Source organism: Colletes gigas, unplaced genomic scaffold, assembly GCF_013123115.1.
Source record: "Colletes gigas isolate AHSC1104 unplaced genomic scaffold, ASM1312311v1 Colletes_gigas_Sc00008, whole genome shotgun sequence".
In the NCBI taxonomy this organism is placed as follows: Eukaryota; Metazoa; Arthropoda; class Insecta; order Hymenoptera; family Colletidae; genus Colletes; species Colletes gigas.
The window spans coordinates 4355968-4376125 of record NW_025106637.1 but is presented as its reverse complement, the minus strand read 5'-3'; the positions used below and the strand labels follow the sequence as shown (position 1 = coordinate 4376125).

General features: G+C 42.8%; 1 protein-coding gene across 7 annotated transcripts in view; it reads left to right on the top strand.

The window, feature by feature from the left end:
- LOC122396918 (heterogeneous nuclear ribonucleoprotein K) overlaps positions 1–20158 on the top strand; it is a 149742-nt gene that overhangs the window by 72992 nt on the left and 56592 nt on the right. For all 7 annotated transcript variants that reach the window (XM_043395688.1, XM_043395691.1, XM_043395684.1 and 4 more), the window contains 2 exons: positions 6483–6598; positions 15101–15157. In XM_043395688.1, the coding sequence (XP_043251623.1) occupies positions 6488–6598; positions 15101–15157 (168 nt within the window). In that variant the 5' untranslated portion in view covers positions 6483–6487. The remainder of the gene's footprint in view (positions 1–6482; positions 6599–15100; positions 15158–20158) is intronic.

Below are 20158 nucleotides of genomic sequence, written 5' to 3'. Positions count from 1 at the left end.
TTTAACAAGTGAAAGATAACTCGTTGTCATCGTTTGCTAACTGCACCCTTTTCTCTCTTTCACTCACTGTCCTTTTCTACGTTCTACCATAAAGAGGCGAACACTGTCCTCGATCCAGACTCTTTTTCTTTCGCTCGAACTTACCGCTGTTCCCTTCTACGCTCGGAACGACCAAAGAACGGTCTCGAAGGTCCGTTTTTACCGCGACGTGTTTGACTTTGGACTCCCTTCACAAAAGAATACTCGTACGCGATACAAGTACGACTGGATCCGTACGTGTAATTTAATGGGATCGTTCAGAGGGTGGCTCTGTCCGCGTCGAGATCAAAATTTCCATGTGTCTCGTACGCGGTATCGCATACAAGTATCATCGCGCGAGAGGGCTCTTGGCTGTTTAATTGCACCCCCGTCGCTGCATTTCTCGGTACGCCGTTGACCATCGGTGTCCCGTGCACGTTTCAGGAGTTCAAATTCGTAGCTTAAATTCAGTGAGTTTAAGCTGGTCGGAGCTCCTAATTGCGACGATCACCCCATCAGTTTCCCTTGCGATATGCCCTCCATCCGTGTCTCCCCGTGTATCGGCTCAGCGACCCTTGTGAGTGGCGTGCGGACTGGTTATGGACTGGCTAGTCGATGCACTGCTGCCGACGGTGGACTCCACGGCGCCTCACGCTACTCCCATTGCAGACTCTCCGGCGCCCTTTTCCACCCCCTTTCTCTCCCAGTCTCTTTCTCACCCTTCCACCAATCCCCCTTCACGCTCCAACGGCGGCACGTGTTGGAAAAACGAGTAATATCAACCCGTTCTGAAAAACTGCCCATTACAACGCTCCGTTCCCTGGAACACCCGTTCGAAATCAAAGATTTTCAAATATTCTCTCTATCTCCTTCCATTTGTGAGAAATTTTGATAAAAAACCACATAATGCACTCAACGCTAAATTATCGAAGAAACGTTTAGATTTGCAAAAATTTAGTCGACTATATTTTTTACAATTTAAAAAGAATTTTAAGCGCGTAGTGATTTTCATATTTTTGGGATTTAATGGACGATGCACCTCGAATCGCATAAACGCGATAAAAATTTTTCGAGCCATGTCCATCGACGTAGCACGCAGAAAATAAATTGTACTTTATTATTTTATCATTCGTTTCTCCCCCACGAGCGCGGCTCGTTCGCCCCCTTCCAACCCTCGAGTAATGGCGAGGCAGCCAGGAAACGTAGGAGGTCCTTTCGAGCTCGTGTCACGACACGGCTTGGTCACACATGTTGGCTTGTTTGTTGAAAACATGGCGGTGGTAATAAAACTAAATCATTTTTTTCTGTACGATGCTGATGGCAGACGCTGATGGCTAACCATGAAAAAGGGTGTCCATCAATTATGACGTTATCGTTGGCGAAGTACCGTGCACATTGGACAAGTAACGTATGCCGGGATATAAAAATAAATATCCGGCATTAAATACGAGATAGGAGAAATAAATGCACAGTAATTGCAATAAGATAAAATTAATCGAAAAAATAGTAAATAAATAATTGTCGTTTTTGCTACCTTTTTATACCTTCTACTATTTATATAAACTTTTACTCGAAAGGGATTTCGAAATAATTAAATGTGAATTTTGTTTTTAAAACAACTACTAGTTATGAATTATTTATTTTTTATTTTCTTTCAAAATTAGTATCTCGATAAGAACGTTTCTGCCTTATACACGCCTTTTCTTTCAACGACAGTCGTTTCTACAATCGATTGCTTTCGCGAAGGGGTTGAAGTCACTTCACTCGGTCGTCCATCGTTCCGCGATCGATCTTAAGGCGAGAATTCATCGAGTTATCGCGTGGAAATATCGCCAGGACGAAAAAGTTCCTTCTTGTTCGACGGCGTTCTTTGTCTGGGGAAATTGCTTTCGCGTTTTTAACGAAAAAGTCGATAATCGAGGGAACGCGAGCGGACAAACAACGTTGTCAAAGCGAACGAATTTACCGCGAAAGAGTCTTCATTAATATTCATGATTTTTCGGGGCTCGATGAAAATTGGATTACCGTTTCGAAAAGTATTTCGTATGGCAGATCCATTGAAAATTTTCAATGCCTCCGTATTTTTTAATTCCATTAAAAAGGGGTTGGGAATGTTGAACTTTGTTTAGTAACGATTAAACGGGTGAATGGACCTTATTATTTGATCCCGGGAGTCCAAGAAATTTATTTTAGCAATGAAATTATTCCTCTTCTACTTGAAGATAGATGATGTTCATTTAGAATTACTCGTAAACAAATGAAAACAGTATTATTCGTTTCTGTTACTCCCATATCACGATGTTATGGAAGTATTTTCGAAATGTAATTTTAATAAATCCTCGCAAAAAATGATCATTCATCGCGATGAACGGTAATAGAATTTTGGTTACAAGTACGGAGGCAAGCTAATTACGTCAGATCAGGAATGAAAATTACAGTCGATCGCAGTTGATAAATACGGGGTTTCGTTATTAAGCCGACCGTGGTTAACAAATAATTTCTCCGAGTATGGAATTATTGCCGCTATTAAATGCTTCCTCCGAGTAGATCCATTTAAATTGAGAAAGTTACGTCTTCGCTAAACCGACGTTGAATTTTCCCAACCACGAAATTGCACGAACTCCCGTCCCTAGGCTTATTTTAACGAATCTGCCGTTAACGGATCACGGCTATAGTCACAGCCAAATTAATTGGCTGCTCAAGGCCACCGAGCTAAACTATCCTCCACCGTATCATTTGCCTCCCATATCAATTTATCTTCCGCTTCTTCGACCCAAACCTACTAATACTCTCCTCATGACTAATCGACAAAGTGTATTTCAGAGACAGGCATCATTTTATTCGAATGGTAGATATCCAACAAGATAAATTAGGCATTTTAACGCAAAATTAATCTTTTGTAACCCTGCCAACTTTTAAAATTGCATACAATATTCTACACACCTTGGGCTCCCAAATTACACGAAACAAAAATTGTTCGACCCATGCAAACCAGACTATGCACTGCCCAAAATTTTCTTTGGGAATGGGGGATTTTTCAAGATTTTTATTTGACTTTATATTTTGTTTTTCCAAAGTTACACAGAAAATAAGAGATTTGATTCGTAAGGGGGAAGTGGCCTTGAACGGTCAATTAATTTCGTCCAGACTAGATGGCACACTCGTGGTTTTCGTGACGCTAGTTTGTGCCTCGTGATTCTTTAACGAGCCGCGAACGAACGCGGCTTCCCGCCAGCCGTTTTCTTGCACCCTTTTTCTGGCTGGTCTTCCCGTGACCGCAATGAAATCGAAACGACGAATCGCACGGGGGTTCCCCTTCGCCTCCGAATCGCCGTGGTAAATTATTAGCGTCGCGTGTCCGACCAGTCTCGAGTATCGATTCGTACGGTCTGCGCGTTCCTTTTTTTCGGACGGCCTCCTCGTCGTTTCAATTTCCAAGCGGCCGTCGTTGCCCATTGGAAAATTGCTACATACATCGGTACGACTGCGTACAGCTATAAAGAACACCCGCCTGAACCAGATACAGGCAAAACTCGCGTACAAATAAAAATTACCAAATGCGAATAAAACATGAGCGTACACACCGTTTCTTTTGGTTTCGGTTAGGTCGATTAAATATTAGAATTTGTCGAACGAAATGTTTTACGACGATGAAAATGTCAAGATTGCGTTTCTCGATTGAACAAAGATTTTTATTCCCTGTAAGAAATTATATTTCAAAAAGTGGCTTTGTTACTTGAAACCATTTTCCAAGTTTATATTTTTTATTTGTTCTACGATTCGACGATCGAAGAGTCACCGATCTGTGCACTTTGCGTTTCATTTGTTTGCTATTTATATTTAGTATGCTCGACGCGAGGCGGACACTTTGAAAGCTGCTTATGCTCTGTCACGATCGCTGCTCGAAATTCAGTTGGAATTGTAGATTTCTGTTGTTTTGAAGAATAAACCAGGATTTGCGCGTGTTTTTGTATACAGAACAGGTTTGCATAAAGGCGGAATACGGGTGAAAATTCAGCCACCTTCTGTTAATACATTAATCATCGAAGCGGTAACGACTGCAGGAGTATATTTGTCTTCTAAACGTGGCGTAAAAATTTTTCCCATGGATGTCTCGCACTTTGAAAACAGTGGAATAGATTGTTAAAAATAAAACCTTGTAGAATCGGCTTTATCTCCGAATTCAATGTTGACAAAACGTGCTGAACTAATAAATCATGGGGAACATTTCAGACGTGTTTGAACAGCTGAACAGTTGAGTACGTAGTGTGTGACTTATGAGCAGCGCGACCGAGGAGGAATTATTTCCACAACTAGGAAAGAAATCTACGGTGCAAAAACCAAGTTGTATCAAAAACTGCGTTATTAACGACCCGTTCAGGAAAACTTGAATTTTTCACTCGAGCAATTGGATACGCACAAATATTTTCCGCATAAATGTCTCGTTAGTTTTTACGATTCTTTTTGTACTCTTTATTGGGAAACCTTGGGCCACAAAGAATTCGTTTCCCGACGGAAATGCGAAATTTAGAGCTCTGCTGTTTTACAGTGCCCCGCATCTATGACGCCATAACGTCACTCTCGTAATCTTATCGCGCTCGGGTACCGTCTGCTTCGTCGTTCAAAACGAGGCTTTACGACTCCTTTAGTGCTCACTTTATTGCCAAATGAGTTCTTGCGTAAGTTTTTTTATTGAAAGCTCTTGGACCATCGCGATATTAGAATAGAGAGGATGCTACCTCGCGGTGATATAAACATTCCACAGCGTATGTCGTTCGAGCCTTTAGTTTGCAAATCAGCCGCCTCCAGTTCTCAACTCGCGGTAAAATGACCATGCAATGTTATATTAGAGCGATGGATTCACTCCAAACGAACACTATCTACGGTTTCATATCTATTTAAGAGTATCTACTGACGGAAATATACATTAGTTTGTAGTCATATTACGACACGACATTGCACGATTGGTCATCTTTAGGCCAATATTTATATAGAATTTTTGATTCATCGTTTATTATCGAGTGAAAGTTTTTTTTTTTTGTGTTATTACATTTTACAAAATATTTTACCTGTGGGAAATACTGCTTTAAAGCGTGCTTCATCAGCGCGACATTAATAGACGCGAAATTCGCGGCTTCTCGAACGACAGGTTTGAAAAATCGCGCCGACGTCGTTTATGGAGCGTTTAACCTCGCGTTCTTCTCCAGCGCGCCGCTAATTCGCTTAATTAACGTGGCTTCCACGCCTCGTCGACGCGACATGGCGACTTCCATGGAGCTCGTTCCAACGGAACGCAAATTTCCTTCAGTCACGGAAATCTAGCCGGTGAAGATGACCTTCGTGCGAAATTTGCATATAGTTTTCATCTAAATCCTTCCCCCTTTTCGAAACGTTACTCTTTTTAACAGAGGAATATCTTGATTGACTTAGAGGAAAACTTGTGACGCTTTACTCAGGTATTGTTTATCAAAATTTTGATGGGGAAACTGTCAAGCTTGCAGTTCGCGTAACAATAACGATCATAATGTCGGGCAAATTGTTTCCAAGGACCTCCGCGCTGTCGTACGCCGCACGAATTTAGGGCGCGCAATTTCGTCGTAAACACGTCGAACGGGATCGTCGCGTTCTATCTGTTTCCCATACTACTCGCGCCATTAAACCGAACAAGTCGATTTAACGGACAATGAATTACAAACCGTCGCCGCAAACGGACAGTTACACGAACGCGAAACAAGTTTATAGGTTTATTACGAAGCGGTACGCGCGCTGCCATTTCCTGTGGAGCGCGTGTACCACGTAGTTGGAAATTGAGGGGAAACTCGGGTTTCCCTTAGCCCGGTGACGAATTCGAACGCTTGACGTGGCCGTGGGGCTTCCTGTTGTCAGATTCCCTATCGATTTTCCACCGACGAATCTCATTTAACACTTTCCATTCGCTCTGAATGACCCACCGTCAAATTATGTCTACATTGGAGACGTTCAATGTTTCAATGGATGCACTTATTATTACATAATATCTTCCGTAGCAAATGTTACTCGAAAATGAGAAGGTGTACTTATGGTAGACGTTCTGACAAAGACAGGGGGTGAAAACAGGGTTGATTTAGCTATTTATTAACTTAAATTTGTGATAACCCTCTTGTTGGAAAAGTTGGAGTAAAAATAAAATTATTTTCTAAATACGTTTCGTATTGTTGCATTGAATATTTATGTTGTAGACTGTTGGATGAAAGTAGACATTTGTTGACTTATTTATTTTAATTTATTTCGAATATTGTAACGCGAAAGGAATATATAACATCGATTTTTTAAATGATATAACGTGAACGCGTTTTTAGAATGCTGCTGAACGTCAGCCTGACCTTTTGCACGTTTCTAACAAAGTAATCTGACCCCGCGAAAAGTTTAAGTCCTTTCGAACTCGTTCAGATGGATTGAACGATCGACTAATTTTTCTGTTACAGGAATAATGAAGAGAGAAGCTGATGCAGGCGCGATGACAGGTTCCGGAGGACCAACAAGTCCTCACAAGCGTTACAGACAGGGTGACGATGAACTTCGTCTTCTGATCCCCAGCAAGGTAAGACTCGACGTCCATCTATCCAATCACGAAAGTAGTCTTCATAGAAAGGAAAGAAACTAGCGATCGAAGGATTAAATTTCTCGCGAAAATTCAATATTCGTGTCTTATGCAAATTTTTTAGCAACCAAGCGGGAGAAACTGCTTAGAATACTTTCTAACTTCTGGAGAAACTGCTTCGAGTACTTTCCCATGTCCGACTACTTTGATAATGTCCAAAGAAACTTCTCGGAATTGTTAACGAAGGCTGTCTAAAAACTATCCGTTCGACAAAGTAGATTTATTATCCCTTTTCTTGTTGCAAAAGTTTCTTTTTATCTCTGCAATTGTTTAAGTACAGCGCGTTTGTACCGCGAACCTGCGTTGCTTCGTTATAATAATTGAGAAAAACAATTCGTGTGTGACCGTAGGCAGGGATAACGATCTCCCCCCCGCAATCGTTCGTTCTTGCAATAATTTTTCCTCGCGATTATCCGAGGAAAATCACGAAAGAACCTTCTCAGCCATTTTTTTTCCTAGCCAGATAAGGCCTGCGAACAATCTGCGTGTCTCTGCAGTTGCGTTCCGTTTCCCACATGCGATCGTTTCTGTTTTTCACTTGTTTCTTTATCGCGTATAGCGTTGTATCAGCAAAAGTTTGCTGACTGGTACGCGAAACCTCGCTGTGGTAGCACGTTCTCTTCCGGTTATTGTCGCCACGAACTGTTATCGGGATTCCTTCGACTTTCTTTTGCCGGGGAAATTTCCTGAAATAGACACAACCACGTCCGATGTTCCGCTGGGAAATGGACACTCTCTCTCGGTGCAATTCCATCGAATCATCCGTTCCACTTAATTCTACGTGTCTGTCGATATCGATGTTTTCCATTAATTTCATTTTTCAAACCAAAAATTGTTCTCTCAAACCTTCGCAAAAAGTATACTCTTTCTCAGGAATCTCGTAAGCAATAATTTATAAAAATTCTCAAATTGAATTCCGGTCTAAGACAACCCAAAGCAATCCAATCGAATTTTATCATCCATCGTGTAACGCGTTTAATTCGATAAAAAAAGAAACCTGGCGATTCGGAATTTGGTTATTTCTTTACGCGATGAATAAATGTCTGACTCGCAATGCCACTCGTTTATCTTGATCGCTGGAACGCAAATACGCGAAACGAAATCATTCGAACCGACCGCCTCCGCCTTTGATCGGGAATAAAAAAAAAAAAATTCCTGCGCGATACACAATACCGCTGTGCAATCAAAATTTTTGCCGATTGATCGCGTATCTGAATTGGTCATCATTGTTCCCCGCTGTACAGCGTCATCCTACCCTCGCAAAAAAAAGTACAAACAAAGGTACGGACAAAAGAGCACGCAATAACGAACGCGCGCAGCTTGTCTCTTTCGTAAAATTTCAAAACGCGATTACGATTCGCCGCGGTTCCGCCTGTCGGTTCCGATCGTCCCTCGATTTCGTCTTCATCGATCTGGATCGTGATCGAGACGGTCGCGCGCCACCGATCCGGCACAATATCGATCGCTTGTCGTGCGTTTAATCGCGAGATCCCCCCGTGAAAATGGCTGCCGGTGTCAGGGTCGGTCGGTCTTGAAATCGACGATGAATTGTTTCTTTTGTAAGCGGATCCATTCGCTCTGGTCGACCATGGTAAATCTACGCAGTGGTTTCGATCGAAACGTAACGAAATAAGCGAAGCAAACAAGTGTAAACAAAAGTAAATCGCAGAAAATGATATTCGAATGGCGATAAAGTCGAATAATTTTCTTTCAAGTTATTAATTCATAGTTACGATTCAACAGTTTCCAAATTTGTTACCTCCCTTTAGAAAAATGTTTTTTCACGAAAATAAAAGCATAAAAAATTTGAAAGAAATCTCTCAGTATAGAAGCTTAAATTTTTCTTTGTTCGCAATTTAAAAATTTTAATTCGATTTTCAGGTCAATGCTCTATCCTACTCTTTTTCTTTAAAAAGGTGCACAGTATGGTTATTTCTTCTTCATCGATTTCTGCACTTGATATTAATTTGCTAAGATTCTGTGTAAATGTTATGAGAATTTAATAAGCCTCTAGCTACGTATAAATACTATTTTAGCGTTGAAAAACTCGCTCTTGATCGCTGTAACTTTGGCGCTGCACCCATTCGAGAATCGATCGACCTTCCGACGCGTTTCTGAGCCGAGATTCTCCGCCCACGATTCGCGTTGCTCCGCGAAAATTGATTGCCTTTTGTGAGAAACGAAAAAGGAAGAAATTGAAATGAGACACGCGTCGCAATTAAACCCTTCGATGGGCCTGCGTGTCGAGGTCGACTCGAAATTACATGATACATGCCCTCTTGTTTTCTTCCTCGTCCCTTTCGTATCTGTAACACAGCCAATTTAATTCGCGATAAAATCGTCCCATTTTCCGGCTCGTTAGAATCACTGAATCCTATGTTGCACGTTGTTCAATTATAAGTGAACAACATCGTATTCCTTACCTAGTATTCCTTACGAATATATAAATTCGTAGACAATAATTATTAAAAAACGAACGTATCGAAGCCTCGTGGCTATATTTCTTCTGTGGGATCGGGAAGATAATGACTCCGCTCTGTTCCGTTCCGCACAATTTTATTGTTGCTGTCGTACAACGACGTGACTCGTGGTGCGGGTTACGCTCGACTCTCTGGTACGATCATCGCCACCGTACCAAGAGGCCTTCAAAAACAACAGACGGTCAGAGACGACGACAACGGCTTTTCGGCTCACGCGGCTCTGGTCGTCTCGTGTGCAACCATCGTGTCGTGTGCAACCATCGTCTCGTGTGCAACCATACATTGTAGCGGCTTCGAACGGCTAAGGCGTATGTGGTGCCTTGGCCGCCACACTACCCCCCTGCCAGTAATTGGCACAATTACGAAAAATTGACCGACTACATTACCACTACCATTTACTCTATTATATAAAATACGTTATCCTAACTAAGATTTACATTACAGTATTTGAACAGAGTTGAAAAAAAAAGGAATTTACATGGAGTTTAATATATAATACGTAATACCTAAAAATACATGAAAGTACATAAAAGTGATGGAAAAAAATAAATGGTATATGATACTTATTATAATAATGCGCAAGCCTTAAGTACTACCGCGTAATTTGAAATCGCTCGGGAAAACGTACGCGTCTACCTGAACGCGTGACACGTTGCTGTATAACCGGCGCATTGTCAGGTACGTTTGTTTGTGTGACCGGCTGATTTTCTATGCTCACGGGATCCGGTCTGTTTTCTGCTAGCATATAAGCAGGCTTTAGCCTTTCAATTGATATATTTATTTCCTTACCTCTAATGTTTATTGTAAATGTTTTTTCGCCTCGGCGCACTACGGCGTATGGACCTTCATAAGCGGGTTGTAAAATAGTTTTGGCTGAATCTGTTCGGATGAAAACATGTGTTGAACTGCTAAGATCTTTGAAAACGAATGTACGATTAACGGAATGGCGTGAAGCATTAGAGGGACTCAATTTAGAAAAATGGTTGCGTAGTCTATTAGTAAAATCGGAAGCATTTTCTGTGCCTTCCGCTGAATGCGAAGACAAGAACTCTCCCGGTAATCTTAATGGCTCGCCATAAACTAATTCCGCTGAGGTAGCGCCGAGGTCTTCTTTCCAGGCGGAACGAATACCGAGTAGAACCGTCGGAAGTATTTCTGTCCACCTGTCGGATCCGTGGCACCTTATAGCCGACTTGAGCTGTCGGTGAAAACGCTCTACCATCCCATTGGCCGCTGGGTGATACGCCGTTGTGCGAAGGCGTGTGGATCCAATTAAATTGTTCAGCGCAAAAAATAATTTGGATTCGAACTGCCTACCCTGATCGGTGGTAATCCGTACGGGAGCACCAAACCGCGCTACCCAACCGTCATAAAAGGTTCGAGCTACGGTTTGGGCCTCCTGATCGACCATGGGGAAGGCTTCCGGCCACCGCGTATATCTGTCTACACAGGTCAGACAATACCTGAAACCTTCGGACACCGGTAAAATTACTATGTCTAAATGAATGTGTTCGAATCGCGCAGAAGGTTTAACAAATGTAGCCAATGGTGCAGTCACATGACGGGAAATTTTTGATCTTTGGCACGGTATACAGCAACGTGTCCACGTGCGAACATCTCTTTTAATCGACGGCCAAACATAACGTTGCGTTATGAGCTTGATCGTCGCGTTAATACCTGGATGTGATAATACATGTAACATATTAAAAACTGCACGTCGGAAAGGAGGGGTGACATAAGGTCTTACATTCTTAGTCGAAATATCGCAAAAAATTTCGGAAGACGTGCCAGGCAACGAGACTTTGCGTAATTGCAGGCTAGATTCGCTATTCAACAACCGCTGCAACTCCTCATCCTGGGCTTGCGATTTTGCCAATTCTTCGAAATTAATCGAGTGGTTAACCGTTTCCACTCTGGACAGTGCATCGGCAACGACGTTGTCTTTACCGGAAATATGTTGAATATCTGTAGAGAATTGCGCAATGTAATCTAGGTATCGGAATTGTCGAGGAGAGCATTTATCTAATTTCTGTTTGAAAGCGAAAGTTATGGGTTTATGGTCTGTAAAAATCGTGAAATGTCTGCCTTCGAGCATATGTTTGAAATGTTTTATTGCTAAATAGATAGAAAGTAGTTCCCGGTCGTAAGCTGAATACTTCTTTTCGGCAGATCCTAATTTCTTAGAAAAGAATGCTAATGGTTGTCGTTCGTTGCCGACGCACTGATGTAAAACAGCTCCTACGGTGTAATCAGAAGCATCGCAGGTAACCGACAATGGAGCGTTGACCGCAGGATGAGAAAGCAGGGTTGCGTTTGCTAAACTATTTTTGGTATTTTCGAAAGCCTGACGCGCTTCCGAAGTCCAGGCTATCAGGGTCTTGCCCTTTAAATTGCCGGCTAGAAGGTCGTTCAAGGGTGCTTGAAAGCGAGCGGCATCTGGGATAAAACGGCGGTAAAAATTAAGCATTCCCAAGTACTGCCTCAAATCCTTCGCGTTTTTCGGAAGGGGAAATGACTTTATGGCTTGTACCTTGCCGGGCAAAGGTTGAGTGCCGCTTTCATTTACCCGATAGCCTAGAAATTTAACTTCTTCCTGTCCGAACGTGCATTTATTCGGATTAACAACAATGCCATAATCTTTTAATCGTTTAAATAATAATTCTAAATGGCGCAGGTGATCGGCTTGGGATTCTGAGGCGACCAAAATGTCGTCTATATACGCGTAACAAAAATCGAAACCGCGTAAAATTTCGTCGATAAAGCGCTGAAATGTTTGCGCGGCATTTCGTAACCCGAACGACATGTACGGGAATTCAAAAAGCCCGAACGGCGTTGTAATGGCCGTTTTTCCGACGTCTTCCGACGCAACCGGAATCTGATTATAAGCTCGGACGAGATCTATTGTGGAAAATACCTTTTTGCCACTCAGTTGTTGCGCAAAATCCTCAATGTGACGCACGGGGTATCGGTCGGGAATTGTCCGTGCGTTTAACGCTCTATAGTCACCGCAAGGCCTCCAAGCTTCTTCGCCCTTCTTCGGAACCATATGAAGGGGTGCTGACCACGCGCTCTTCGAAGGACAAGCGATGCCCATCTTCACCATCGCGTCGAACTCCTTCTGGGCAGCCCTGAGCCGGTCCGGTGCAAGCCGCCGCGGCTTGCTGGAAACGGGTGGTCCAGGGGTTGTCTCGATGTAATGCACCGTTTGGTGAGTAGTCCTCATCGGGGTGCCGCTAGGCCGTGTAAGTTCCGGCATCTGCATCAGGAGCTGGTGGTAAATGGTAGTCCCTGCTACTGTCTTCACCGACGTCGTTTCATCCTCGGCTCGTGTTCCGCGGACCGTTAACGACGTGGTCCGATCGACGAGGCGACGATTGCGGATGTCCACCATAAGATCGAAGTGATCGAGAAAGTCTACCCCGATTATGGGTTTTGTAACATCCGCAACCACGAATCGCCACACGAAATCCCGTCGTAGGCCGAGGTGCAGGTTTAACGACACTGTCCCGTAGGTGTTAATTACACTCCCATTCGCCGCCGCCAGCTGGTACTCCGATCTTTCTCGCAATCCGCCTAGCAGGCGGCGCGGAAAAACGCACAAATCGGCCCCGGTATCCACTAAAAATTCCGTCTTCGAGCTGTTGTCTAAGATGAAGAGGCGGCGTGATGCTGGATTTGTGTCGCTGGCCGCCATCAACGACTCCCCAGGTCGTTTCCCTGATCCGTGGCGTTCCAATTGCACGGTGCAACGCACCTCTGCGCGGCCGGACCGAACCGCCAATGGTACCAGCATTTCCCTTGATGGTCCATTTGTCCTCCCGCGGGCCGCTCTCGCGATCGCGATAGAGATCGTCTGCGGTAGCGCGAGTTTGGATGATTTCGGTGGGTCCACCTGCGACGGGAAGATTGCCCCTGGTCCACCAAGGATTCACGGATGGCAGAAATTTCCTGCCTCAAGGAAAGAGCCAATTGCGACATCTTAATGTTTAACATGGCCTCGATGCTCGGGCCCGGCGGGGGTATTTGGCAGGATGTAGATACGCCCGTAATCGCGGCCTCCGTGACGTGTACCCGCGGTGTCATCGTATCCGCAACAGCGTCTGCCAACTCTGCCACCTTATCCAGCGGGGTGTCCCGCTGCGTGGCTAAAATCACCTGCATATTAGCAGGTAGTCGGCCCATCCAAAGCGTCCGCAATACACCGTCCGAAAAAGCCGTACCGGCCAATCCGCGCAGGTGACGAAGAAATTGGGACGGTTTTCTGTCCCCGATTTCCTCGTGTTCCAATAACCGCCGCGTTTTCTGTTCCTGCGACGCACTAAGCCGGCGAATGAACTCATTTTTTAGCGTCGTGTACGGATCCGCGGCCGGGGGATTCATGATAATGTCTCTTACTTCCGCGGCGTGTCGCGCACCTAACGCGCCGAGAATGTACCCGAATTTCGTGGTCTCCGACGTTACATTGGATACCTCAAAACTTCTCTCTACACTAACTAATATTGTCCGTATACAAAAAATGTCCAAATTTTCTTAAAAAAAACTTTACTTGCGCGGCGAGATCACGTCGGGGTCACCAATGTGGGATCGGGAAGATAATGACTCCGCTCTGTTCCGTTCCGCACAATTTTATTGTTGCTGTCGTACAACGACGTGACTCGTGGTGCGGGTTACGCTCGACTCTCTGGTACGATCATCGCCACCGTACCAAGAGGCCTTCAAAAACAACAGACGGTCAGAGACGACGACAACGGCTTTTCGGCTCACGCGGCTCTGGTCGTCTCGTGTGCAACCATCGTGTCGTGTGCAACCATCGTCTCGTGTGCAACCATACATTGTAGCGGCTTCGAACGGCTAAGGCGTATGTGGTGCCTTGGCCGCCACACTTCGTTCAGACGTTGAGAAAAGTTTCTACGATTTTAATCTTATCGCGAACGTGAGGTAAGAAGTATTATACTCGTTCGTTTCTTTTTCGCGGCGATAAGAGGCAAGAATTCAAACTATTCCGAATGAACGTTATTCGAGGTATCGATTGCGTGAATTTAAACGTGTGATCGACAGAAGTCTCAGTTATTTGTTCGGTAGTAGAGCTTTCTTGAATAAATAAAATTAATAAAATTTAAAATTCTGTGGTGAAAACGTGTGTGTGTCGCTGGTGTGTCGCCTCGGTCGTAAAATCGCCTCGCCTTTGAACTACGGAATACCTCTGGGGAACTTTCACCGCAGGAAACTTTGTACATCCTTGAGCAAATGATTTTATAAAATAAAAATACGCAGCCTCGTGCAATTAAAGTACCTCTCGCGAGTTTCGAGCACGACGATGGGTCGTTCGAGCCATTGGAAATGATTTTATTCTAATAAATAGAAATTAAAATAAACGAACAATTATACTTCTATGTGTTCGTAGCCAAATATTTCATTCTATTTTACGAGCAAGGAATGAATTTCATATTTTACTTACGAGTAGCTCTTGCTAGTGTTGATATCAGTACAAAAATATATTCTAGATTAGAGAATAGTAAATGTATTTAGACATATATAGTACTGATCGAAGCAATAAAATATTCAAAGCATTCATTTTTTATTTACTTCTCAACTCGATATAAAATAACGTACAAATTTGTTTAGAGTAAAAACACGATCAAATTGAATTTCAGAAAAAATCATTTTTTTATGTGCTGCAAATTGTACCTGGTTTTCAAATATTCAACCTTTCACTTTTCTACACGTCCATCGAGTATGTTTAATCGGTATAAGGTTTATTGGATTATGTTAATTGGATTATGTTGTAAAACAGCCTTATTCGCTTAAACTTTGCCCTCACGCTTTGCTTGGTACACTTTCCCTATGGACGTGTTGCTCTTGTATTTTCATTTGGCGCGTAAAATAATTAAATAAAATACGCTGAATATGATATTTCCCGGTTTACACGTTTAATAAAGGAAGATATGATTTTCTGTTGCAGGTAGCCGGTTCGATAATCGGCAAGGGTGGCCAGAATATCACCAAACTCAGGAGTCAGGTAAGCTGTTGCATCTTCCGTTCGTTTATTATAGTTTCCCGTCGTCTCGTTTTCTTCGTTTCGTCCCGTGTTGCTCGTCGATGGCAAACACGGGACGCTGAAGAGGGCGAGAGATCAACGTTTCGAGCGTTAGGCCAAAGAAGGTCGTGAGAATGAATGTTGAAACGGCGAACGTGGACTCGTCGCAGAAATGTCGCCAGTCTTATTATCGACGACGATCAACGGAAGATTCACTTTCACGAGCTTCTTACTCCGTTCTCGAGCTAATCCCGTGCGAATCCTAGAGGCGAACAGTTCCGATCTGGCACGTCGACGTAATCGTGCCAATCGATCGTGATCCATTAGCTGGAATGTTAGGGAAAGATGCCCGTATTTCTGGAACGTGTGTGGACTCGTGTTCTCTTACAGTTATTCTGCAATCTCGATTCGATGGTGACTTAAACGAATACCAAAAGAGATCTGAAATTTTTATGAAAGTTTACGGTTCGATGTCGAAACTATTATTCCACACACGTACGAAAATGCCGTCATCGTGCATTTGGTTCCTGAACTGGGGAAGTTTCCTTCGATTCAATTCTCTCGTTTCCTTTTAAATCATTATTGAGTCACCATGGAATTGCTTAGATCATCGGTTAATGTGCAGCTGAAACGATCGTGATTCGAGGGAACACATGGGCGTGGAATTGCGTCTGTCCCTGAACGCTTGGTTAAAGATGCGGCTCGTGTGCCGACGAGTAAAGCCTGTTCTACGCTAGCACGAACCGAACGTCTTTGATTTCGATTTGATAATTAATTATTTTCCAAACTCTGAACTTCGAAATTAATTTCGCGCCTGCTCGATAACTGCGTCTACCAAAGTATCTTATATACATACAGTTACTCCCACTCGTATGACGATGATTATAACTATAATGATGATTCACTATGAATGAAGAGAAATTTGTTTTTCTTATTTTTATCAAACGCCAGTCGTATAATCAATAGGAATCGATGAAACTTTTTTGGATGCGTAGTGTCAAAGTAAATGTTAAAATAAACATGGAAGACAGCATAAATAATAATAGTTTTTACATTCATTAGATAGGGGATGAAATGCCCTTTAAAATGAGCGTTTGTACGAGTCGATAGCTTTATTAGTTCCGGAGATATAGCGATTTTAGTTTCAAGTCGATGCGGTGGCTAGTTTTGGAGATACGAGGGTCCGAGGCGTTTGTTTACATTCTTACTACGGCCTTGTCAAGGTCGTTGACCGCACGTGACCGTAGTAAATAGTAAACGTGACGTCACTCAGTCACTCGTCAATGGGTCAACGTGCGACAAGGAGGTCCGACGCGCTAGACGAAGACAGAGATAGTCGAATTAGAAAAATTACCTTTTACATAAATTACGATATCTCCGAAACGGGAAGTCCGATCGACAAAAACAAAAAAGCATTTTAAAGAGGAAGGTTCACCGCTTCTAACGATACCTCAATAATTAATAAAACACTAGTAGTTTCGGAACTGCACGCATCTAAAGTTTTAGTATTTTTAATACGCGTTATTAGACTGTTCTGTGACAGTGGAAGCTGAAGATTCTCTCCTATATATTTCCTATTTACCTCCAACATGTTCCCAACCGTGGTATGACCGTCGACAAACTTTATTTTTATCTTATTCAAACATAAAACCTTAAATGTTTCGATTCATAAGAATCAAGTTTTTTTCCTTTATAGTGAATCACCATTATAGCTTACGAATACGAGTTGGATGTGACTCTACATAAAAATTAGAAACATTTTATTAAAATTTAAATTCCTGACTAATAACTACATACATTTTTTATTTATTTTCAACTTGTTCTATATTAGATCGATGAGTGAAATTCTTGGAAGGATATCAATGTTGAACAATTCATGTTGTCAACTCGTTCGAATCCATTTCTCGAGTTAAATTTGAAGGCAGCCATGATGAAAAACGAGACTTTATTTGTTCTACGAACGTTCGATTCGCGTGGGCGTGTAACAGGCTTTACGCTCGCGTAGTTCTCGCTCGATTCCGTTGCGCAACGTCGATTGTTTTCCACGTCGATTTTTTTTTTGACTTTGCTGTCCTTGAGACGCCGACGAGACTCACCCTGCACGAACCAAATGATCGAGAGAACGTCAGAAAAGTAGGCATGCGAGGCGTGTAACGCTTATCCCGCGCGATGATCGATGAAGCCACGATCTGCGAGCAAGAAGCTCGCGAACGACTTTACGGTCGCGAGTAGAGTCTCCTGTTTCACGTGCAATCGTGAAATTCTGGTTGCACACGTTCTCACGCGCGTTATTAATACACTGACACGCGTCTCTCAATATTGTTTCTTATTTCACGTGCATTAAACACAGGCAAAACCCTAAATTTAATAGATCAAATTTTCGAAACTCAGAATTGAAGTTTCTAGAGTATTCCAACGTGACCTGTTATTTTCATACGTTAATCATTTATTTTAATTCTCACAGTTTTCAAGATAATAAAATTGCAAATATTTCTTAACCTGAAATTTCTCTTTCAAATATTTGTACTTTGTATCACGGTTTATTCGGTTAAATTGATGCGTGCACTTTTCATTAAATAAGAATTCTTTCAAAAATACACATAGACTTCTCGCTAGCGTGTTTAATTTTGTATAATTCCATTTATCGCGACAGATTCGATGTCTTAAATGGTTCAAATAATAAATTGTTTCGCTGTTAACTTGTGAAAGTAATAGCGTATGTTGGAATGGGCTCAGTCTTAACTCTTCGACTGCGTTATCAGTAGTAGATAATTCCAATATTTGCCCAGACTGTAGCTCTTATTCTAAGTGAACATATAAACGAGCCGTAGCGGAAAATTTTATACGATTTAATGATCTCTGCTACCCGTGTTACGATTTTGTTTGCTCAAATGCATCAACGCACCAAAATGGAACTATCCGATTCTTTTTCATAAATCCTTAGATCTCTGCGTAAAAGGTACACGAAAAGAAGGAATTAAGAGAAATTCTTCCGGATATCGAGAAAGTACAGAACGCAATGAATATTAAAAAATTTTCCTCTACGAGCTTCTTCTTTCTCCATTTAGAAAATATTTATAGCCTGGCCCAGTTACTGGAATCACCCTGTAAACACACTAAACGCCTCATAGGCGTACGAAGCAATCGATCACGTTCGCGGTCGAAGAGTTAAATAATCGTGAAATAAGACGCTGTTTTTTTCTTTTCTTTTTATCCGCGCGTTTTTAATATGCTTCGCGTGAAACGAGGGGACGCTACCGTCTACGCGTGTTCTCTGTGATGATTTTCACGGCGACACACGCGCGTAACACGTGTATTTTAATACACGCACAAGATCGTTGGATCTAGCGAAGTCGATGACGATTTCGTTGCCTTGGCGCGGTTTTGTCAGGCAGGTTACTTGGTTCTCGCGGTTCGAACGAACAACGAACGTGAGCTTAAGCTCCCATCGAACCACGTCCAACGCGCTCGTTTTGCTTCCGCTTAAGCTCATGTTTCGATTCGATCGTCGAAGCACCAACGTTTGCGAATGAACTCGATGCAGCGGCGGCTGTCTTCCAGCGACCCATGAAAGATCTATCGATCATATACACGCCTTCGTCGTACACACAGTTTGGTATTTTGCTTTTATTTATTTTTATTTTTGTTCATTTTCAATGCCCGGGACACAATCGCAAGTTTCACACGATTCAAACACAGACGAGAACTCGCGGACTCTGGGATGACATAGAGCGAACCTGACCGAGAGTATGCGTTCGGTGAATTTCTCGTACGATACGTGACTTCTGTTCGTCGTTAAATTTTCGCGGATCGCGCGAGTGATTTTTGGATCGTAGGAAAAGCTATTTGGAACGAATACTGTATAGTTTTCCCTGTTTACGTTTCAAGTTGATCCTCTTCAGAATACGCAATTTAAAATGCAAACGTGAGGTAAGAATATTACAAATTATTCAGTTGAATAAATCATTTTTCGAGCACAGTAATAATTACTTTTAATTCTCACTAAACCATTGGAAATTGTTTTGGTGTTTATACCTTTTAAAAACGATAATTACGCAGAATAAAAATTGCACCAAAAAGGAATTGATGGGCCAAACAAAAAGAAAGGTTTTATCTAATATTCTAGAACATAAGAATCGTGTTAATAATACCAAACATTTCAGTCAATTTTATATAATTCTATGTGGTCAAACAAGTTAAATCATTTTTAATTTTCCTACCGAATTTTAAATTCCATGTATTGGCTCTGTTACAGAAAATACTAAATATAGCCAATTCACAGATGTATAATTTGTTATATTCTTACGTTATTCCAAAACGTTTCATATTTTTACCCAGAAACGTAAACAAAGAAAACCCATGGAACAATCCGTTCCTAATATTGTTTTCCATCGCCAAAGAATACTCGCGAGCTCGTCGTTCGAAGCTATCGAGTCGAAACGCGAATCTCGAGACCGCGTCGACGCTTTCGGTTCGTAGAAACAGACCTCGTCGTTGCAGGCTTGAAAGATCGCGCGGCCAAAGGGAACGCGGGCATCAAGATTTACGAGGAATAGTACAATTGCAAACGAGGCCCACGGTCGGTCGTAAATATCGTCGCGATCGTCAGTTCGGTGTCATCGGCGCGCGAAACTTGAAATTAACCGAACGCAAGCCCCCAGTCATTCTCCCTCGATCTTGTCCCCGCGTCGTAAATAATCAGCCACCGAGTGGCCGACTCGTTCGCCCGGGACTTTCGCCGCGTCGCTGCTGAGATTCGCAGGTAACGCACCTGCGTCACCCCAAGGTGGAAGGCCAGGTACCCGAGAGATAGAGAAAGCCTTCCAGGGAAAATCGAATTTCTCCGAGGGACGTATACTTTTTTTTTTTTTAACCGTACGCTGTCCCCTTTGCAGCGTGCTCCCTGCAGCGAGTCCGTCGTTAAACGAACCGGGGAATCCGTGCGCCGCTTCGGGGAGTCTCATGGCCGAAATTCTCCTACGA